This window comes from Lagenorhynchus albirostris, chromosome 6 (assembly GCF_949774975.1).
Source record: "Lagenorhynchus albirostris chromosome 6, mLagAlb1.1, whole genome shotgun sequence".
NCBI lineage: Eukaryota > Metazoa > Chordata > Mammalia > Artiodactyla > Delphinidae > Lagenorhynchus > Lagenorhynchus albirostris.
The window spans coordinates 115,449,107-115,473,487 of record NC_083100.1 but is presented as its reverse complement, the minus strand read 5'-3'; the positions used below and the strand labels follow the sequence as shown (position 1 = coordinate 115,473,487).

The 24,381-nt window shown below is 39.7% G+C and overlaps 1 protein-coding gene across 4 annotated transcripts in view; it reads right to left on the bottom strand.

Annotated features, from left to right (window-relative positions):
• UGGT1 (UDP-glucose glycoprotein glucosyltransferase 1) overlaps positions 1-24,381 on the bottom strand; it is a 124,294-nt gene that overhangs the window by 10,744 nt on the left and 89,169 nt on the right. For 3 of the 4 annotated variants that reach the window (XM_060153115.1, XM_060153117.1, XM_060153116.1), the window contains 14 exons: positions 24,102-24,232; positions 21,211-21,306; positions 17,083-17,185; positions 15,946-16,025; positions 14,380-14,569; positions 9,801-9,959; positions 9,169-9,254; positions 7,358-7,442; positions 6,135-6,223; positions 5,498-5,602; positions 4,170-4,254; positions 2,969-3,151; positions 1,697-1,857; positions 532-646 (listed from right to left, as the gene is read on the bottom strand). In XM_060153115.1, coding sequence (XP_060009098.1) covers positions 532-646; positions 1,697-1,857; positions 2,969-3,151; positions 4,170-4,254; positions 5,498-5,602; positions 6,135-6,223; positions 7,358-7,442; positions 9,169-9,254; positions 9,801-9,959; positions 14,380-14,569; positions 15,946-16,025; positions 17,083-17,185; positions 21,211-21,306; positions 24,102-24,232 — 1,668 coding nt within the window. The other variant, XM_060153118.1, reaches the window with a different exon arrangement.

Below are 24,381 nucleotides of genomic sequence, written 5' to 3'. Positions count from 1 at the left end.
ACTTAAGCAAAACAAAATATGTCAAACTATGTATCTAAAACGCAAACTATAATCTCACCTCTAAAAAATGTTTAGCATTAATAAACAGTGACTCATCCAAACTTCTTAAAAAACACCATGGTTGCTGATATGGGAAAAAATGAGAAATTATGATACTATATTCTATGCTGTGAATCCTGAGCTAGTTAGTTCCTAAAGAAGAGAAATACACTGACCCTAGTAGGCAGAGAAACAAATTGATCAGATTAGCTGGGTACAAAACGAAAAGATAAGGTAATGGTTCTGAGTGGCAGTGTCCTCCTTCTATCTCCCTCCCCAAACCAACCTCAGGCCCATGACATTTTTCACCATTATGTCCTCTCTTGAGGACAGATAAAAATGTCACACACACACACACACACAAATTCCCTTCCATGAAGACATAGAACACTGTCCCAACAGAGAAGTGAGAAGCAAATGCTACACTTCATTTTCCGACACAACACTGTATACCCATCACTGAAACGGTTAACCAAAAAAATGGCCACTTACTTGATCAAGATTTGAAAGGCTGTTAGGATCCTGACTCAGACCTTGGTACTGTCCCCTGAGTCTGTCACCAGCAGCTATTTTCCTAAACTTCTTCAGATCCACGACATACAATGCACTGGACAGAGAAAATCCATTTGTTATAACCATGGATTATCGCAGGGAAAGTAACCACACTGATTAATGGAACAGATCACTAGGCAAACATTCTGGCTTCTCTTTGAAAAGGTAAGCTGAGGTCTACAGTGGAGCTCAGAGTCAGTCTGTGCTACTTCAAAGATGGCTAAGGAAGTTATTACAAAATCCATGTTCTGGTACCACGAGCTCACTCTGTCACTGTTCTTTAAGTAACTGCCTTCCAAAGGAAATCATCTCTGACAAAAGATTCCTAGCAAATGTCAGCAGATTTGGTAATAAAGACTGATAACCATTAGTTGAAGATATCCTGATGATGTCTTAAATGTTATAGGAAAAGAAAAAACACCCAAATGTTACAGTTCTTTTGGACCAAGAACATAAAGTACAATACTGAAATCACCACACCCCAACGTTTATCTCTACACATGATGCTTCCTACATATCCCCCTACTCTCCAAATCACACTCTGCCCAGAGAAGATAATGTAGAAGAGCAACAAATGCCCAACAGATACATTCACTGTTTAACCTAGGAGTTCTAGGAATTTGTCCTACAGATATACTTGAAATATACACAATTATGTATTTAATTATTCACTACAACATTGTACGTCATAGGGAGACCATAAATAATATATATACTGGAATAATATGTTGATGTAAAAAGGAAAAAGGTCTCTCTCCACATGTGGATATAAAGTCTACTAGAGACATCAAGTAAAAAAAGCAAGGCACAAAACTATAAATAGGATAGTATATATTTTGTGTAAAAAAGAAGTCACAGTTGTTCACCTAAGAATTAAGAAAGTCTGGAAGGACACACAGTAAATTAATAGAGGATTTTATCTGTTGTGGGAGTGGGAACTGGGAAGAAGGGAGACAGAATGGGGAAGATTTCTTTTCACTGTGTATTGTTTATAATTTCTATTTCTGAACCACATTAATGTATTACCTATTCACAACTTTAAACATACAAAATTACTTTTAAAGAACATCAAACAACAGCATTAGAAGCACTCCTTCTTCGGCACCTGATATGATACTTCCGCCCGGATAAGTGACTGGCCCAGTAGCCTGACTTCCAGAACCTGTAGCCGTCCATCTCCCTGCGGCTGTCACAGAAAGGAGTGTAACCATAGGGAGCACCGTCCAAACTGAAATCTCGCAGCTCTTTCAAATCTGTTCGCACAATCTGAAGAAGAGAGGATCACAGGCATCTGTTAAACAACCATGCAGACAGCAGGGTCCAGGAGATACGGCGGGGAGCTCAGGGCTCAGCGGCACAGGCAGGAGACCCAGCTCGAGCCTCGCTTCCTCCACTGATTAGGCTGACCGCCCTCACTAGCATGTCAAGACGCTTAGCCTGGTGCTTGGCACAGAGTATTTCCAAGCATTCAAAAAAAAAAAAAGCAGAAATAAAACAAATTAATAATTGATACTTGCACAGCCTCTCTGTGACTCAGTTTCCTCATCTAAAATGGAGATCTCACAGGGTTGTTGGGAGGATTACATGAACTAACGGGGAATGATGGGGAATGACGCCTGGCACACAGTAAGTGCTCAGCAAGGATTAAGTGTGATTATATTAGAACTAGGAAAGCATGCTTCAGGTTGAGCCAGTTGCGATATAAGTGAGCCAGAGGGGGCAGAATTCCCAAGAGCTGGATGAAGCTTTGTCCAAATGACTTGCACACATTACATCACTTCCATTCAGATGAGGAACTCAGGTTTCAGCCAGCTCAGGATAAGGAGAAAGGCTGTAGGGTAGAAGTACATTTACACTTCTTGAGTTTGTATGCTCTAAAATTTCTAAAATTAGAAATCTTAATTTTCTAAAATTAAGTGTGTTCCTTTTAATTAAGTCAAATCTTGACAGCAGGATGACCTTCTGAAGAGTTCCACATTATCAAGGCCACCTACTTTCACTTCCTCTCGCTTACCCTTGTCAATAACTTCTAGCTTTTGAGCAAATAATTGGAGATGATGGCAAGCACTGTGCTAAACTGATGAATTTTCCAATTGTTAATTTGTATGTTAAATGAACTAAATTTAAGATACAAAACTGCATACACAATGCAATCACAACTGTGTAAAAGAGGCAATAGGAACATAGATGAAAAGGAGATATGTCGAATACAAATTTTAAAAGTGATCACATCTGGGTGATACATTTCCATATACTCTAAATAATGTAAACTAAGCATGTATTTTTCCATAATTGGAAAGATAAAATCATTTAGAAAAGGAAAGGAAGTCCAATACCTTTAATACAAACTGCTGAAGCGCAGTCGCTAAGAGCTTACCTGATCGGCATCCACAAACAGGAACTTGTCAACAACCAGCGGGAAGAGCACATCCAGGAAGAGGATCTTGTAACCCCAGATGATGCGCTGCTTCTCAGTCTGCTGATGAAGCCACCGGGGCCATTTGTACTGAACAAGCTCATACTGAAAATTGTATTTGTTTGCCATGTAAGGTATAAACTCCTATTTTGAGATACAGGGAACAACAATCATTTACTTTGATTAAGAAAAACAAGTAAGTCAACCAAGCACGATTATGGCACAAGTAAAACACATTTACCATATCAGTGGTCTAACGAAGAAATGTGACCCTGACTCACTCGTGACTACATAAAAGAATACATATAAACTTTTGACAAATCCCCATTTTTTATGGCTTCTAATCACCACATGAGATGACAGAAATCTTTAAGTGAAGGCTTTTAGATAATTAATTTGTGTATGTGTGTCGGTGTGTCTGTGTGTTTAAGGGAAATGGACTTTATCTGTCGAAACTTGACTTCAGCAGAACATTTTTTTGAGCTTGATTTTAAGCCTTTCTCACCACTAGGTCTAGCCCGGGGAATGACACAGCAAACCCAAGTACTCTGAACAAGGTTGCTGCCATTAAGTCTTTCAGATTCTACATGCAAGTACTTTCAGGGGACCAGAAGTGAATCACTTCTCTCGGAGAGATATTACTGAGTACATTAAAAGCTGCTTGAAGAAGAACAACAACAAAGATGCAAATAAATCAATTTAGATGACAAATACTAACTGATATAAAGCGGAAAACTTCCCAAGCGTGTTTTTGTTTTGCACAGATGATCCTTTACTTCCACAGATCACTGGGTAGTTGTTCATGACAGAACTAACCATCCTTCTCACTGGAAACCTGTACTGTGCTTTCTAATTAAACAAGGACATGCACGCTCAGAGGAGGAATGTTACTCCATGAAAACAAAAGATACAGACTCTCCTCCTATGTTATCCAAGCTTCAAATAAGTCATAATTTTGTGTTCAGTTTTATAACAACTATTCCCCCCAAACAGACCAGTCTGGAAGAATAATCAACATTGAATTATGCGGGTGAATCAGGGTAACCAAATACAAGGAAAATTTTTAAATCATACACATAATGTAGAAGTAGCGAAAAGTATATCACACTGTACGTATGTCCTTACTAGGAATGTTTTCCTTTTCGAAGCCTGAGAAACAAACCTTAAACGTGGGGGACAAGTAATTCTTCAAGAACCAGAATTTCACAGGAGTCTTGGTATTCTTCAGTACTGATAGCATCATTATGCTGTCAAACAAAAGCAAAAAATAATAACAATTGTCCAAATCTTTTCAATCTCAACAAAAGCAAGGAGAGTCCATCAAGAGACCACTCAGTGTTCTTTGTGGCAGAGCTAACTGGTGGCTCAATTAGGCAAAGAGAGACCCTGAGTAGGGGACAATGGAAAACTGCCCTTATTCATCTTTACAGTGTTATCACTGGATGGGAAAGAAGGAATACTTATTACCTATAGTAATATACTGAACTGATAGAGGCACATGTTTTAATTACGTTACAGCTTTAAATAAACTGCTTCATGAACTGACACGTTAGTTAGGGTACAAATGAATCCTGGAGGCTGTGCTTAGCTGAGGACATCACCCTAAAAAGAAGCTGGAAAAGCCCGGTGGCTCTGCGTCACGGCACTGCCCCCCACGGCCTGGACGGGGCCTGCCAGGGAGGAGAGCAGGGCGAGGTAAGGGGACGGCAAGTGGTTACAGCTTCAGGATTCCCTACTTTGGAAACAAACAAAAGCAAATTTTGAGTCAAGGAATTTAATTAAATTCAGTTGTTACTGACATCTGACATTACTATTCTAGGTCAGATATTATTTCTTGGGAATATGAGGGCTAAACATGAGTAAAATGACATCTTGACTAGATTTGTAGTGGAAAATTACAAGGAAAAAGAACCCTGGCATTAGGGAAGTTACTCTCAGGCAAAGGCCTTCCTGACCACTGACAACAAGACGCCCTGAGGGCCTTTCCCCTGGCGACCGCTGTGTCAACCAGCCCAAGCCTGTGCCTCTCCTCCACTCTGGCTGTGTGACCGCAGGCGAATCCTTCCACCCTCTGAATCTCAGCCTGTCTATAAAACGGAATTAAGATCCCTCCTGGCTCTAACATCCTACGAATCTTCAGAAGGCTGGTCCATGGCCCTATTCCACCTCTATTCTCTATGTTAACCTCCTAATTTCCGGTTTAAGCGATGCTTGGTGGACAATTAAACACCACTCCTTATGATGTGTGCACAGTGATACTGAAATATCTTTATAGCCTTGTAATAGGTACACAGATGCATTTAGCTGCCCTTCATGAGGCTGGCTGGATCAAAACAAATACAATTATATATGGTAATCTAGTCACAATCCTTAAGAGTGTGTCAAATACACAGAAGTATAACAGGCAGAATCCCATAAAACACATACTCCCTAAATAAGAATCCTGTAACAAATTCATGCACACATTCTGAAATAACCAACATGACTAACCGAAGAAATCTTTCATAGAGATGACCAGATGCGACAGAGAAAATATTAATTATGTCATCTTTCTCTTGTTTCACTTCCTCAGTCTTCTGTCCTCCTGTAAAGCCCCTATAACAAGAAAGGTAAAAACAAGAACACTTGAAACACTGATACAGACACACTGCCCTTTAAGGGGAGAGGGAAGGAGACGGTGCTTCCCCATCCCTGTTCCTTCCCGAGAGCGCAAGGCCGGCAAAAGCAGCCCACAGGACGAGAGGTGGGGATGGCTGCCCAACGAGAGGGAGGCTGCTCACAGGGCCTCGTGTAGCTTCAGGAGAAGACTGGACACAGGCTAGTCCACAGAATGCAAGACATACAATGGAAGGTTAACTGAGCAATTACCACTCAGCTCTCCAAATAGCGGACAAAATCCAACAGCAGTCAAGAACTAGGGCACAGAAGTAACCCCACCATGAGGGGACGATAACCTCTTTCAGTTAATCAGTGGGAAACACTCATCTACTCTAAGTACAAGTGCAAGATTGCACAGAGCAGAATCTGAAAAGCCCAAACAGGATTATTATACTCAAGAGAAGGGAGGGATGGTGCTTATATATCAGTTTTTCCTTAAAAACGTTATTTCTTTATGATGCCAGTTTACCATTTGAAGGAGTCCCAAAATCCAGATTCATTCTCATTAGTTCCGTCGCTCAGCAAGTCTTCATTCACCATGTCTGCCTTCTTCTGAACCTGCAATCAGTCACACGTGATGGATCTGATTCCCCCTACTGGGTCTAATAGGCATTAGATGATCTTCACCGGACGCACACTGTGAACACTGTCAGCACTAGGGAGGGAATGATCCTGCCAGCAGGTACAATCCGCCCCGAGTCCAGACGTATTCAACAAACTGTGCTCATCATATCACGTGAAAATCTTGAGTGAGGAGATAGCAACCTCTTTTAATTAGACAATAACTGTTTTCGGTTTGAAAAACGGGCAGAGAACCTTATGGTCTGAGTAAAATCAGAAGCACAATTCAGCAAGCTGACCGCTAGTTCTAGGGAAAGAGGGCAGCACACACGAGCTCTAACTGTCAGGAAGGAGTCACCTCTTGTGACAGCCTTGTACCAGGGCTGACTAGTACCAACAGGGGTCGAATCTTCTCGACAGCACAGGGATCATTTTTCTGCTCGACCGTGTGCCGTCTGCTTTCAGTTTTACTGTGTATAATGATTATTTATCCCATAATACCTTTTACTTGAATTTAAGGCACTAGGAACTTCAAAATTCTGAGAACAGAAAGCAGAAGTGAAAAGAAATTAAATAATGCTACCATTTATTGCGGGTGTTGAAATTCTCATTGGCATTCTTTCCGGTCTTCTGAGAATAAAATCATGAATAATAATGTGAACTGTGGCTGTACAAGCAAAGCAGTATCTATGAAAACATCTGATGTAACACGAGACTTGTACTGCTCGCTGAGATAACCCACAAGGCGCAATCTCTCAGGTGCAGAGAGCCACAAACTCACATTTAAAAAGGCATTTTGCATTTCAAGTGCATTCCTATAAACGCTACAGTAAAATTCCAAAGGTGAATTAAAGTCTTGGGCTGGTTTCTTTCTTTTTCCTTCAGCTTTACTGAGATGTAATGAACAAGTAACACTTGTAAATTTAAGGTATACAACGTGATGACTTGGTATAGGTATATATTGTGAATATATAATAACAGCACAATTTCTGGAGTTAACACATTCCATCACCTCACATAGTTTGGGGCTGGTTTCAAGATACGTATTTTTACATAACAGCTACTAAATACCAAGTTACTGCTACTTTCACTAACTTTAATAGAGTGGCTGCCTTAATATACCAAACTCACCTTCACTTTAATGATTTTACTTTTGAAGGTGCTGAGGACAACAACAACTTCAGCGGCATCAGGTGGAGAATCTGTACCGTCGTGACTTAGAAAAGGAAGGAAGGAAGGAAGATGGATGTCACAAACCACAGGCCTCAAAATGCAGTAAATGGTCTGATATCAACCCCCCATATCTGTCCATCGTCTTTATGTGATTTCTGAACAAATTATTTTCCAATCTGCAGGAAACCCCTTCAAGCTACGCAGAAGCACTTGTCAAATTCTCTATCCTTACACGTTGAGTGTGCCAATCGGTCACAGCCCAAACGTCCTTCTTGAGTCCCTCTTCGAATGACCTTCCATAGAGTGAGAGGCTCCCGGTGCTGGCAAGCACATCGCGAGCACGGAACCACTGTCTGTGTTCACGAGGTCTGAGCCAAGCACGGCGCCCTTCGATAAAGGAGCGCCTGGGGGCCTGGGCCCCTGCACCGTCACCGGAAACGCATCACTACTGCTCTGTAATGGGCAAGTAGCAAGACATGGCTCTACTTCAGAGTTTTGTAAACGCTTCTACTCTGTCCTTCCTGGAGGCACAGAGGCAAGCCTAGGCCCTGCACTCAATCTGGCGCCCATCCTCTGGAGGAAGAACTCTAACGAGCTCTGTCTGCAAGCAGACAGGGCAGAGGAGGAAAAACTGAAAACAGTATTTCCCTACTAATCAACTGTAATGCCTAAAATTACCAGTCACCAAATTTTAATGTGATAACTACAGAAAGCCACGATAGAACATGAATTCACTGTCATCCAGCAGAGAGCAAAGTTCTCAGGCAAATGTGAGATCCTGACAGGGAGCATGAAACATTCCAGAGCCTGGGAAGCAAAGGGGGAAGAGAGCCCGCGACTGTGAGGTGCTGGCCACCGTAGGAGGCCTGGCCAGGAAAAGGGCACACAGCAGGGACGGAGTTTAGAAAGACAACACATAAGCTTTTGGGGAAAACATTAATAGGCGAAAACCCTACTATGTACAATGAAGATTTTACTATAATACAAAAGTCTTCTACTTTCTTGGTAAGAAATATGCAGAAATCCACAAAGCTTTCATGTGGGTCAGTAAAGACTATGAAGCTACAATGAAGACACAACAGGATGATGTTCTCAAATAAACTCTAATGGAAATCATTCCCGAAATGAATTGGCATGAAGTCTTCTCACATAGCCTAATACTAATTTAAATTGTGTTAAGCAGAATTTAGATCACACCTTTTTAAAAGGCAGTATAATTTTTTTAAACTAAGAGTCACTTGTAGCAAATCTTAAAGCAAAAAGCAGGCTACCGACAATGCTCTGGGAGTACCTTCTGTACCACCTCAGGCCTGGAAAGACAAGTGCTCGCACCAAGGTTCCATGGCCAAAGCTTACATGTCTTGTCAATCTGCAACTCACTCAGGGTAGAGAAATATACTATCCAGGGTTGAAAAGTCTGACTGTTCTTCATTTCTTTTCTCCTTTCTTGAAATGACTCACTTTCTCATCTGCCTATGGTTTTCATCACAGTGACACAATGATTTCATCCTGGGATACTGTTAGCACGAAAGAATGACCGAAGAGTCAAACTTGACTATATATATAGTTAGTATTTACACTGCTTGTTATCCAGTTATACCCTGACAAGTCTCCCACATTTAATTTCCTAGAAAAGCACCGTTTCATCACACATACAACTGCAAATTAAATTTCTATTGCCTGGGTAACTGCCAGTGTAGTATTCAATTCAAGCTGATTCTCATTGCAGAATGTTCTAAAAAAAATGTACCTGCATCATTTAATCCTACCTGTAGATTCTATAAATGTCTTCAGAACGTCCCTTCCTTAGTCTGAGAATCCAAGCTCCTGGGTTGGCTTTTAACTGAAAATAGCCCTAGGACAAGAAGATAAGACAAATTTTAGTGCTCTTAAAAACATCAAAATGCCGTTTCTGCGGGACAGTTATTTCTTTTTCTGAAATATCAGTCACCTTTATTTTAAATAAGATGGTTAACAAACGAATGCAACTCTTAAAATCTACATATTAGAAACACTAGCAAAATACTGGCCCGTCAAGCCAAGAAGCCTGCCCTTTAGCTGTACTTCAGTGAAGAATGCATGATGTGTGAATAAGCTTCAAATCTCAAAAGGAAAAAAGAGAAAGAAGGGAAAAACGCTGTTGGCTCATAAGCAATACTTTTTCAGGAGCCAATCTGGTGAGAGTAGAATATTCTAGCATGTTTTCTTTTAAGTTGTCTTAAAAGAAAAAGTTTTTTTTAAGTTGTCTTAAAAAGAAAAAGAAAGTTGTCTTAAAAAGAAAAATTCAGTCCATCATGAATTTTAATCTCCCTCATGTTCAGAATGCTAATTGCTCTATCATAAATGGCAGTGCCCAAATTAACATGACTGAGTATCACCACTGGATGTACTGATCGTTTACCAGATTAGCCATAACAATAGTGTCCAAGATGACTGGCTGGGCTGAAGTTCCTAAGGTAAACTGCAGTCCCCGTGGGGGCTGGCCGGTGGTGATGTCATAGCAGTGACCTTCCAGTAACAGGTACTCCAGCTCATACTCAGCAGCCACTACGCTGTCCACCTGCAATATCAAAATTAAATCACTTGAAGACCACTCAGCAATAAAAAGAAACAAAGTACTGATACATGCAACAACATGGATGAATCCGAAATGCATTATGCAAAGTGAATGAAACCAGACATAAAGGGCAACATACCATATGATCACATTTATAAAAAATTCAATAAGAGGCAAAACTATAGGGATAAAAAGCAGATCAGCCGTTGCCTGGGGCCAGGGGGAGGAGGAGGGGTTACCTGCAAAGGGGCATGACAGAACCTTTTGGAGTGATGGACATGCTCTGTATCTTGATTGTGCTGGTAGTTAACAAGAGTACACAATTTTAGAAACTACGGTGGGTTCGAAGGAGAGTCAGGAAAAAGGACACAGAAAAAAACAATAAGGAGATTATTCCAAAAGTACAGAGAGGATAAGATGCTAATCTACAAGAGGAGTACTGGGAAAAAAGCATGTAAGGTAAAACTGCCAAATGAACGAACAGATCTAAAAGCAAATAATGGAGAAGATAGATAAAACAATCCTACAAGGATCAGCTCATATGAGAAAAGAGAGAAACAATGAGAAAGATCAGAAAAACATCAGAGAGCAATGCAAATTCATCTTGGCCTTTGGAATATAGCTGAAAATATTGCTATTCTAAATGCAAACGTCCAAGATGAATTTAATGGCTCCGTAATGGCATAAAACCATTCACGTGCTGCACCGACTGCCTAAATTATTGCTAATTTCTTGCAGAAAACAGGACACAACTACGAAGTCTTAGGGCAGCTTGGCTTTAGCTAATTGAAGAGTTTCTACCCCAGGCTAGCTCAGGCTTGGTTTTATGACCCTACCTAACCCTAACAGTGAGCTACTTGGAGCTTAACATGTTACTGCAACGCTCCACATGCTCACGAGTCTCAGGCTCTGCATTTTCAATGGAGTGCAGAGAAACTGGAGGAAGCCTAAGAAAGAGGAGCAAAAACTCTGGGAGATACGGAAGAAACCTACTTTGTTTTTGTTTTGGGTTTTTTTTTAAAAAAATATTTATTTATTTGGCTGCACCTGGTCTTAGTTGCAGCATGCAAGATCTTCGTTGCGGCGTGTGGTAACTTCAGTTGCAGCAGGCGGGATCTTTTTTTTTTTTAGTTGCGGCATGCAGGATCTAGTTCCCTGACCAAGGATTGAACTCGGGCCTCCTGCATTGGGAGCACGGAGTCTTAACCACTGGACCACCAGGGAAGGCCCCGGAAGAAACCTGCTTTGCATCTGATCTACACTTCTGTGCACTGTTCTTTAGTGCTTTGTGTGGTCTCTTCAACAAGAGTTGGTTCCTCCAGGGCTCCTTATTTGTTAAAAATATGGTGTGTACGTATGTACACATACACACGCACGTGCACACACACTCTCTTTCTCTCTCTCTCCCTGCCACCAACTTAGTACCTAAGGGTTTCTACTTAAAGAAACTAGAATTATTCAACCTCATGATAAGAGGGCTGCTAATTCCTTTGGTAACCATCTTCAAGTTTCCAGTCTCCCAACTCCCAAGAAGACAGAACCAGAAAACAGGCTTCAATTGTAATAAGAGATATTTAAGGCAGACACAGAGACAAATGTTGTTAAAAAGGAAGGAGGCTCTGAGGCACCGTAAGCTCCCTGGAAGTAAAGACCATGTCTTTTAATTCCTTTGTTAATATACTATAAGCTAGGTGTAGAGTGAGGGCTGGGAAGAGACATCAGTGAAATGAAATTGCACTATCTTTGAAAATGGATTAGGGAAAAAGGACCACTTACCTTAGAGACTTCAAATACAGTTATATGGAAATAAATGAAACAGAGAACAGAAAAACAATAAAGAAAAACCAATGAAACCAATGGCTGGTTCTTCACAAATATCAACAAATGGACAAACTTTTAGCTTGACTGACCAGGAAAAAAAAGAGAGAATAGCCAACTTACTGAAATCAGCAAGGATAAAGGAAACATCACTATTCAATAAAAAAGACTATAAGAAAATGCTATGAATAACTACATGCCAAAAAATTAGATAACCTAGATAGAATGGATAAATTCCTAAGAGACACAAACTCTGAAAACTGACTCAAGACAAAATAGAAAATCTAAACAGACCTACAACAAGAGATTGAATCAGTAATTAAAAAATTTTGCAGGGCTTCCCTGGTGGCGCAGTGGTTGAGGGTCCGCCTGCCGATGCAGGGGACACGGGTTCGTGCCCCGGTCCGGGAAGATCCCACATGCTGCGGAGCGTCTGGGCCTGTGAGCCATGGCCGCTGAGCCTGCGCGTCCAGAGCCTGTGCTCCGCGGCGAGAGAGGCCACAACAGTGAGAGGCCCGCATACCACAAAAAAATAATAATAATAAAAATAAATAAAATAAAATAAATTAATTAATTAAAAAAATTTTTTCCAATCAGGCAAGAAAAGTATATAAAAGGCATCCAGATTGTAAAGAAAAAGTAAAACTCTATTTGCAGATGACATGATCTTATACAGGCTTGTATACTAAGAACTACAAAATATTGTTCAAAGAAATTAAAGACCTATATAAATGGAAAGACATCCCATTTTCATGGTGCAGAACACCACTTAATATTGTTAAGATGGCAATCTCTCCAAATTCATCTACGAATTTAATGCAATCCCTATTGAAATCCCAGCAGCCTCTTCTGCAGATATTAACAAGCTGATTCCAAAATGCAAAGAACCCAGAATAGCCAAAACTATCTTGAAAAAGAGGAACACAACTGGAAAACTCACACTTCCTAATTTCAAAACTTACTACTAAGCTACAGTAAATAAGACAGCGTGGTACTGGCCTAAGGACAGACACAGAGACCAATGGAGTAAAATTCAGAGCCCAGAATTAAACCTTCACATTTAGGGTTAACTGATTTCTGAAAAAGATGTAAAGACCATTCAATGGGGGAAAGAATAGGTTTTTAAAACAAATGGTGCTGGGGCAACTGGATATCTACATGCAAAGAATAAAGCTGGAACTCTGCCTCACATCATGTACAAAGACTAACTCAAAATGAATCTAAGAAGTAAAATGTAAGAGTTTTAAACTGTGAAAGACTTAGAAGAAAACACTGGAGTAAACCCTTGTGACCTGGGATTAAGCAACAGTTTTTTAGATATAACTCTGAAAGCACAAGCAACAAAAAATAGGTAAATTAGACTTCATGAAGATTAGAAACGTTTGTGCTTCAAAGGACGCCATCAAAAAACTGAAAAGACAACCTGTAAAATGGGAGAAGATATTTGTAAAGGATGTATCTGACAAGAGACTTGTAACCAGAATATATAAAGAACTCTTACAATTCAACAATTAAAAGACAAGCCAGGGCTTCCCTGGTGGTGCAGTGGTTGGGAGTCCGCCTGCCGATGCAGGGGACGCAGGTTCGTGCCCCGGTCCAGGAGGATCCCGCATGCCGGCCCATGGGCCATGACTGCTGAGCCTGCGCGTCCGGAGCCTGTGCTCCGCAGCGGGAGAGGCCACAGCGGTGAGAGGCCCACATACCGCAAAAAAAAAAAAAAAAAAAAGACAAGCCAATTTTTAAAAATAGGCAAAGGATTTGAATAGACATTTCTCCAAAGAAGATACACAAACGGCCAATAAACACATGAAAAACTATTCAACATCATTTGTCATTAGGACAGGAATGAAAAATGATGCAGTCACTTTGGAAAACAGCTTGGTAATCCCTCAAAAAGTTAAACATAAAATTACCATATGATCCAGCAATCCCACTCCTAAGTATATACCCAAGAGAAATAAAAGCATATCTACGAAAACTTGTACACATATGCTCATAACAGCATTATTCATACTAGTAAAAAAGTAGAAACAACCCAAATGTTTATCAGTGACATATAAATAAATAAATAAATAATAAATAAAATGTGGTGTATCCATACAATGGAATACTATCTGGCAATAAAAAGGAGTGAAGTACTAATACATGCCAAAACACGAATGAACCTTGAAAATAATTTACGTGAAAGAAGCCAGTCACAAAATATATGACTCTATTTAGGTAAACGTAATAGAACAGGCAAATCCATAGAGAAAGAAAGTAGATTAGTGGTTGCCAGGGGCAAGGGGAATGGGGAGTGATTACTTATGGGTATGGAGTGTTTTTTAGGGGTGATGAAAATATTCTAAAATTAGACAGTGGTGATGGCTGCACAACTCTGTAAATATAACTACTGAACTGTACACTTTACAAGGGTGAATTTTATGGTATGTGAATTAGATCTATTAGGCTGTTATTTATAAAAATACAATTATACCTGAACACTACTGTCTCAGAAGCCCACCTAGACTGTGATCCAGTCTGTTCAGTCAGAGACTACCATCGCTACATCTTCAACAGGCTTTACAGTAGTGGTTAGACACTGGGAAGCAAAGATAATTCTTACCTCTTCTAAGTAAATGTTATCAAGGTCATACGGCGTTCTGACAGACTCTACCATCCAACTTTCAGGTGTGTTCAAGTTCAGAGTGAACAGAGGAGACTGTGGCATATCCAAAAATTTTGCTATTGGACCCTTAGCAAAGCTATTGTCCGAAGTAAAAGAAATCTCTGCTTCCAAGACATAACGGTAAAAGCTGAAATGGAAAAGAAAGATGTGAATTTTTTTTCAATGCAACCACAGTCCTTGAGTTTATACGCATCCACACAGGTAAACAACTACCTTAAGACAAATTGGATTTCCAGACTGAAAAAAGTGTTTCCAAAACTACCTCTTGACCTAAATGTACATCCTGTGGTTGTTGCAGACGGGAGAGGAGAGCAGGGGAGGTGGGGCTGGGAGGGGAGGTCCTTCCTTCCTGCCCTGTTGGGGGATGGGGGGATGGAGGCAGCTGCTGCTGGAGTCACAAGCATGTCCTGAGCACTTGCCTCCCCTGAGTGCTTGCCTCCCCTTGGTGAAAGAAACTCACTTTCCTCTCTCTCAAAAACAAAGTCCTAAATGGCGGCTGAGCTCTCGGGCGCGCCCTGAAAACACTGTATGCAATCATTTAAACACTGCTCTTATCCGAGGATAATGGTGAAAGCTGGAACCCTTCCGTCACTTTCAAACACGGCTTCAATTCACTCAGAATCTAACCTATAGAAGCCAGCGCATTCGCAAGGTGGCAATTTACCACAGTCCCCAGATGTGCTACACTATTACTACTGACTGCTTTCCAGGTGACCTGTTTCACAAATGACCATTCCAAAGCTCAGAGAGTACGCAGACAAGCCTGCCTTCCTTTCAAGATACATGCAAATGAACCACATACATTCCAACTTAGAAATGACTGCTCTTCTAAGAAGAAGCATATAGACAAGTGTCTTTCTACACCACAGCACATTTTAAGGTAAATTTAATAGCTACATTGATTCAAATGTTTTTAGAGAATTATGTAATTCTGACCAAAACAAAAAAAAGGAAAGAAAGCAAACCACAGGTGCAAGTGGTCTGGGTTAATTCCACTTTTTTTTTTTTTAATTTATTTTTGTCTGCGTTGGGTCTTCGTTGCTGCGCGCGGGCTTTCTCTAGTTGCGACGAGCGGGGGTTGCTCTTCCTTGTGGTGCTCAGGCTTCTCATTGCAGTGGCTTCTCTTGTTGCGGAGCACGGGCTCTAGGCATGTGGGCTCAGTAGTTGTGGCTCACGGGCTCTAGAGCACAGGCTTAGCTGCTCCGCGGCATGTGGGATATTCCCAGACCAGGGCTCGAACCCGTGACCCCTGCGTTGGCAGGCAGATTCTTAACCACTGCGCCACCAGGGAAGTCCCTAATTCCACCTTTAAATGCTCCCACGCTCACACTAAGTTCTTAGAACTTTTGATTAATTCTTAGAAATTTAGGAAAACTGAACTTCAAAATAAGTGATTTTTTTCAAATATGAGGTCCATATATAAACCCATTTTGATCCTTGACATTCAATTTCAGATTGAGTGTGATTTTTTCCAGGGGTTGATTTCTTAACACTTTGTTTTACCTTTTTAAAGGCATGTCGGAAAGTTTAGATTGGCAGTTCATAAATACTCTTAGATTCATGTTGATCAGCTGAGTTAAAACCTAAAAGAGCAAACCAGATGACAAAACATGAAAATTTTCCCTACAAAGTGACAGATATTTGAGATACAATATTTACATTGTCTCTTCAGAAATATATCGACACTAAGTTAGGAGAGAGAACATTTCTTAATATCTCAAGCAAAAATACAAAGATAATAAATGTTATAAAGTCTGCACTAGATAAATCCCTAGAAATCACAGCTCTAGTGCACGATCTAAACCACACATACATATCACATGGACAAAAACATGGGCAATAGGTCATTGCAAATAACTGCTCCCCACATATGTGGGGAAGCAAGACAGGCAATGGATATAGCTGTCTACATAAGGAAGAGTTTGAAGGTTCATCAGTGCAGCTTACAGACTATCATAGGAAAAAACACATATAAATACCCACAAAAAAGGTTAAGTGATTATATACTTCAATAAAACTTAAAAAAAACACAACTCAAAAAAAAATTGAGGCAACTATATTTTTGGCAGAGTTCTTTTAAAAGTTTTTAAGTTGCAATATCTTATAACATATCTAAAAAGACATTCTGCAGGGAATTCCCTGGTGGTCCAGTCGTTAGGACGTGGTGCTTTCATTATTGCCGAGGGCCCGGGTGCAATTCCTGGTCAGGGAACTAAGATCCCACAAGCCGTGCGACACAGCCCAAAAAAAAAAGACACATTACAAAAAAAAATGCTAGCTATAAGAAAGGAAAATGATAAAGCAGAATGCTTTTACCTTTTACTCCTCGCCAACATAAAGTATGGCAAAAATAAATTTAATTCAAAGACATTTTGCTCTGAATAAATTTTTTTTCTTAGTTACATGAAGTAATCAACCAAACTTGTACCTACTTTCAGAGGTTATTAAATTGTTTTCAGAGCCATTACTAATCTTTATGAAAACATCTGCTCTGCCCAAGATGCCCTGTAGCACTTTCCAATGCACTTGAAAGATAACTAAGGGAAAACGATGCTCGCAGAGAATCTCAGGGTATGGGACCACTTCCGGTAAATACGATGTGACACAGATGACGGAAACTGCCTCTATAGTTGTCCCTACCAAAAGCAACGGGGCAAGTCTCTGTGCTTCTCTGGTGACAGGGTCAACGACGGCCACGACATCAAAGTACGTCTCCCCTTCCTTTGGCCTCAGTTTAATTGCACTACAGAGATCAAAAAGATAAAACATTAATCTGGAGGCAAAGAGGAAACAGTTGATTTCTTTGGGGGGGATGGGGTGGGGAGATGACACATCCAACACAACCAATCAGCCCTCTTAACATTTCAAAAAAACTTTAGATCTAAAACAACAAGGTTACATGGTGGTCAACTATGTGATTAGGTCTGCCACAAAGTTTAAAAACCCTCTAAAAGCTTCTGATGTTTGTTTTTGACAGTTACATTATGCCAATTTTTATTTCTTGGCAAGAAGGTTATGAGGAGAGAAGAAATTGACTTTTTTAAATAGTAAAAGGAGCATAAGAATATTACAAAAACTTGTGAAAGAGTGAAAAAGGAAATAAATAATCATAAAATCTCACCATCCCAACTCAACCACTTTGTGGCATATTTCTACACAGTCTTCCTTAAATGCCTATGTAAAGATGAGATGCACCTACAGGATATCAGCAATTTTATAATGATTTCATTCCTTCCCCCAAAAGTTTCTTATAAAGATTTTTCCATGTTGTTATACATCAATATTCTGAATAAGAAATAATCTTCGATTTACCAAGTGAACCTGCTGTAGTTTACTCAAGCTATTCCTTATTGCTGGACATTTACTTACTTATTTATTTTTTAACATCTTTATTGGAGTATAATTGCTTTACAATGGTGTGTTAGTTTTTGCTGTATAACAAAGTGAATCAGCTATACATATACATATATCCCCATATGCCCTCCTCTTGCGTCTCCCTCCCACCCTCCCTATCCCACCCCTCTAGGTGGACACAAAGCACCGAGCTGATCTCCCTGGGCTATGAGGCTGCTTCCCACTAGCTATCTGTTTTACATTTGGTAGTGTATATATGTCCATACTGCTGGACATTTAGATGCCTTTCAACCTGTAAAGAACTTCTCACATCCAGTTTTTTTCACACTTGGAAATTTCTTGAGAATTAACATAGTCCTAGACATGAGATTACTGAGTCATAATGACACAAATATTTTTGTGGCTAATATGTCTCGTCAACCACATTTCCCGAAGAACTAAACAATTTTACAAGGCCAAGAAATGAACTTCACTACATCTTGTCAGCATTAAGTTATGCAATTTTTTTGCCTGTTCTTAGTTAAGTGAAAAAGGACAACTCCTAGGATTTCTGGGGAGAACATGCATTTCCCCACATGTAATTCCTAGTTACATGGCCTCCTTCCAAAGCCACTTTGACTTAGGTGGCTTAAGAGAAGCAGGAGCCTCTGATACATTTTAAAAAGGAATACACTTGAAAGGATTTAAAAATACATCCAATTTTCCCAAAACATTAATTGCTTAATCAATGCTTATCTTTGTTGACTCGGAACACTATTTTAATGTGGTTTTGAAATTAATCACCACTTTTATGCAAAAACATTTATCCAGTGGGATAAAAACAAAGTTCAAAACAGAACATAATAACTAATAAAACTGGGTAAACACAGTTTAAATGGTAATGAAGGTCATTTCAAATCTTAACTGTTTTGGAAATAACCGTCCGAATAGCTTTGTGACTGTACTGCAACACATGCTTTCAATTTGGTATTGGTAATTCCAGCTACCAATAATTATTCCAATACATTTTTTCCCCTCTAATACAGCTGTTCTCAAAGTATGGCTCCAGACTAGCAGCATCAGCTTTACCCAGGAATTTGTGAAAAAAACAAATTGTCAGGCCCCAACCCAGACGTACTGAACCAGCAACTCTGGGGGTAGGTCCAGCAATCTGCATTTCAACAAACTCTTTAAGTAAAAGCCAAAGTATAAGCGCCGCTGCCGTCAGATAACTTGGACCTCCTGTGGTACTCTAGAATCTAGAAGGGAGAGCGCATTAGAGAACAGCATTATACAAACTCTCCCAAAGGAAACGAGAAGAGGGGTCCCCAACAGTCCTCTAGAGCACAGCGTGTGGGTCAGGCCCCTGAGCCTGGCTGGTAGGGGTAGAGCTCGGCATACCCATGTCCTGAGCCAGTGCTCTAGGTGACCCACAACAGACATCCTCAGAAACGGACCCTGTAAGGTCTTTTAACCACCCCCGCATCTCTGCAGCAAAAAAGAGGGCAATTCAAACACCAAGAAAAGAGGAATATTGGTGTGGAAACGGAGAACAATATAAACTGACAACACGATGTTTAAATACACTTGCTGTATTCATCAGAGAGAAGACCAGAATAAGGCTGAAAGTGACAGACACAGAAGCAACATTAGGGGAATCACCCACATTTTTGAGAGGTGAGTAGAGCAAACGTCAAGGAACGCAGCACTTCGCCAATCTTAAGGTACGCAGGAGTCACCTGGGGAATCCTGTTACAATGAAGATTCTGATTCAGGAGGTCTGGACTGCGGCCAGAAGACTCTGCCTTTCCAACAAGCTCACAGACAGTGCCCTGTTCCATGGACCACACTTTCAGGGAAAGGGTATACATAACCAGTAATTCAGACTTCTTGTTTCTTGCCTAAGTAAGAAACTTCTGACTTGAGTATAACAAACACTCATTTAACTAACACGACCCCAATAAAAATAACTTCTCTAATTGAAATTTGCATCATAATAGAATTTGTAATTAGGACATTTAAATTATATATGACTCATGGAGAAAACGATGTGCTAAATAGGGAAGAGGTCTAGCTCAGGTCTTGGCTATGACAGGCAAACAAGACGGCAGGTCAATTAGGAATGTTTCCTGTGGTAGTAACCAGACCATGTCACTTCCTGAAACCATACAGAGTAAAGAGAGGATGGTGCTAGTGGGTAAAATCCAACCTGGGTGATTATTAGCAAGGAGCCACAGCCAGTGAGAAAGGAGAGGATCTCCATTCTAGCCTGGAGTCATTAGTTCAAATTTTATCCCCACAAGGACTGGCTGTGAGAAAGCACAGGTCAATTAAACCAAAGTCCAACTTACTCCAGACTAATTAAACCAGAGTCACAGCGGAGCAGGATGCAGGCTTCTGCGTCTAGAGCCTCCCTGGCGATCCTAAGGTGCAATCAGGACATACACCTTCCTGGATACATCAACTGTAGACATTCTTCCTCAAGACAAGTTAACCTTAAGTCTACTCATGAGAAAACAACCCAGACTGTGGGACATTCCACAAGACAACTGGCCTGGACTCTCAAAAAAGTCAATGTCATAAAAGACCAAAAAAACCCAAAAAACACCCCCAAACTGTTCCAGCTTAGAAGAGACTAGAGACACAACAACTGACTGCAATGTGTGATCTGGACCAAACAAGCAAACAGCTGTAAAAAGTCATTACTGAGCATTGGAGAAATTTGAACATGGACCGGTATTACATAATATTACTTTATCAAGGTTAAGCTGCTGAGGTATGCTTAACAGTACTATGGAGATACTCCTGGTACTCAGGAGACACATGCCAAAGAATTTAGGCATGATATAGAATGATATCTGCAACGTACTTTCGAATGGTTCCCCCAAAATGTGAGTGCATGTATGTTCGTATGCAAGCATATACTATACACACACACGGATAACTGTGGCACAATGTCTACAATTGGTGAAGCTAGATTAAAGATATTTGGGTATTCACTATAATAGACTTTCAACTATGCTCTAGGTTTGAAACTTTTCAAAATAAAAAACTGGAAAACAAAAGACAAGGACTTCCTTATAATGCTATACTTATTTTTATTTTACTGAAAACAAGACAGTTTTCAATAAAAGATGAGACAAATGCTCTAACAACCTGTTTATTCTTTAATATCAGAAAATGACAACTGATCGGTTTCATTAAATGCTTTCTGTTTTCTTAAAGGGTATATTCAGAACTATTTCAGATTTATTTAGAAATAAATGTCAACTTTTATGCAACTGATATCTGTTACATGAATTTTATATATGAATATATATAAAAACCACATGCCAAAATTTCCATTCCTGTAAGAGTTTATATACACACTTTATATGGAAAAATAAAGGAGCTGAGGTAAAGGTAAATATCACAAATTCAACACTGATTCTATACCTGTGTCTATCTTCGAAAAACTGGTACTCGATTCTTGCATCTCCTTTTGGTTGAGCTGACAGGAGAGCATCCACCTTCATTACCAAGTCACTCGCCCTGAAAGATGTGGTTGGTGAAAATTTAGCATCTCTTTTACTGAAGGTTTTCCAATTGTTGCTGAACATAATATAATCAACCTAAGTACTGAATGCCAACAAGCTGGTCTGAAGAAAATATAAGCTTTGTATCAATTGGTATGAGAAAAAAATACAGATTTTGTCACTGATAAGTTTTACAGCCCTGGGGTAGGTGCTGATTTTTCCATATGTGAAATGGAGATAATGCCTACTTTGCATGGCTCTTGTAAATATTGCACTGACGAAACACAGAAAGTAAAGCACCTAGCTCAGGGCCTGGCCCATAACTCTCCCTCACCCTCTTCTAAATAACTTTATTACTTTTTATGATCATCAGAGTAATAATTTACCGAAAAAACATTCAGGAAAAAAATATAAGGAGAAAATGGAGATGCACACAATAATAGCATATTCAAGAAATAAGTATTGATAACATTTTAGTTCATCATTCTTCCATATTTTAAAATATATATATCTACATACACAAAAGTGGTACTATATTATTTGGTAACCTGATTTTTCATTTAATAATATAAACATTTTGGTGGATAATAAGTATAGGGGTACATCAATATTTTCAATGACTGCATAATATTATATTTATGGATACATCATAATCTATTTCACTATTACAATCAACATCACGGTAAACAACTTAGAAAAGCATTTCCGCTTTCCCCACCCCTCCTAACTTGATTTCTAACCAAGGAAGATCTTGAACTAAATCATGAGACTGAAGAAAATGCTCTAATCTGTTGAATTGAGGACTAAATTCCAAGAATGCTAAAATATATTTGAATATATTCGTGAATATATCTGAACTGGAATCAAGCCTATACATTCTCTCATCGAACCAAACAACTCTATCAAATTTATCTTTCGGTACGTCTCAATACTAACTCTGAATACATATAATACAGGCCATTTGTTTCCTGTGATGTGTCAACATTGTCACAAAATATGTCCAGGGATCCTTGGTTTTGTGGACTGGGATGATCGCCATGATCAAAGAGCCCACAGGTGAGCTCCGCAGGGCTGACGATGGCCTCTTGGCTGCAGGTCTGGGTCACGCTTGAGAGCTGTGGCTGTCATGCACAACCAAGGTGGAGCAGCCCTGGCACTAACAAAAATCTTAGGCAAGCAAGGTCACTCTGAGAACCCTAATAGTTTTAGCATCAATCTTCTGGCAGCCCCACAACTACCTTATTGCCCTAAATTCAACCAGGACAGACCCAGAGCCATCTCTGGTTGGTAAAAGGCCAAGTCTTCTATGCATAGTCTGGCAACTATATAGTCCACAAGGACTCCCAGGGCCTCCCACGAAGCCTCCACAGAGACAGGGAGTGGTCCAAGGGACACCACACCAAACCTATGCCTATGACACAGTGGCTTCCAATCAGGGGGTACCTCCTGGCCTGCATCAGGAAAGTGTTTCCTCGGCTAAAACAAGGGGCATCACTCAACAACCAATGAGGTGGAAGGAAACCTCTTTATCTGTAGCCCCAGTTTGGGTGAGATGAAAAAAGATTCCTTTCCGTATCCCACAAAACTTGGCAAAGAGACTACTTTCACAGCTATCAAAGTCAACGCTTCACTAAGACGTGCTTGTTGAACTCTGCAGCATCATGGTGTATGAAATAGATGAAGAAATAAAACAGAAGAACTTTAAAACTCTGTATCTTCAAACGATGCATCAAAGAACACTATCAAGAGAGTGAAAAGTCAACCCATGGAGTGAGAAAAAAATACCTGCATATCATATAGCTATAAGGATTGATATCCAGAATACAAATGAACTCCTACAACTCAACAACAACAAAACAAATCATTAAAAGTGAGCAAAGGACTTGCACAGATATTTTCCCACAGATATACAAATAGTCAATAAGCACACAAAAAGATGCTCAACATCACTAATCATTAGGGAAGTACCAATCAAACCACAAGGAGATACCCCTTCACACCCATCGGAATGGGTGTTATCAAAGGAACAGAAAATAGTAAGTGTTGGTGAGGAAGTGGAGAAATTAGAACCCTTACGCATTTCTGATGGGAAAGTAAAACGGTGCAGCCTCTGTGGAAAAAGGTATAATGATTCCTCAAAAACTAAACATAACCATACATCCTCCAGCTACACATTCATTTGATATTTAATGCAGAAACCATGTGAATATGACTATGAGCTTCAGTTACACAGCAGGTACACAGACCAGTCAAATATTGATTTTTTTTCCCATTGAGGTATAACTCATTAAAATATATAGACTAATAATAACATTGAAAGAATTAAAACAACAATAAAGAACCAACAATAACCAACTCATCATCACTTTTGGAATATGCAAAAAAAAACCTCATTATTCCATACTAGTAAATAAAGAAAAAGAAACATTTAACTTGTCCTTTTTTTTTCCTGAACAAAATAAAACTGAAAGGTAATTAAAGAGATAATGAGGGAAAGTATTTCTTTACATAAGTATTCTGAGGAAATAAATAAAATCACCTCTCTACTTCTGCATATGTTTGAAATTTTCCACAATCAAAAGTTAAAAAAAAAAATCAAAATGGAGAGAACTAATCCAGTTCTTTAAACAGCTGGCTACAAAATAAATTAACTCATTTCAACAGAAGTATAAATAAACACCTGAATTGAAGAACATTATTATATTTTAAAGCTGGAGATAAAAACATCTTGGAATAGGAAGCATGAGGAAAGTCCAATTAAGATAGCCACTGTGACATGAACTGATTCATTTCTTCTATGGCAAAACTTACACATCTTCTTCTACCCGAAGCTGCTGAATATGAGATTTGATTTTCTGTCCTGAAGTTTTTAAGATGATATTTTCTAGGAGGTGGAAATCGTCTTGATTAAAGAGTTCACTGTCCTCCAGTGGCCCAATGATCTGTGAAGAAGAGCAGGGTGGTCAGTGCTGGAATCAGCGGGCTGCAGAGAAGTCCTTGGTTGTCCTCAGGCTACCTTACAAACCAGATCACTTTACAGACCCGAAACACGTTTACATCTAAGTCAAATCAATGAAAAAAGTGAAAATAA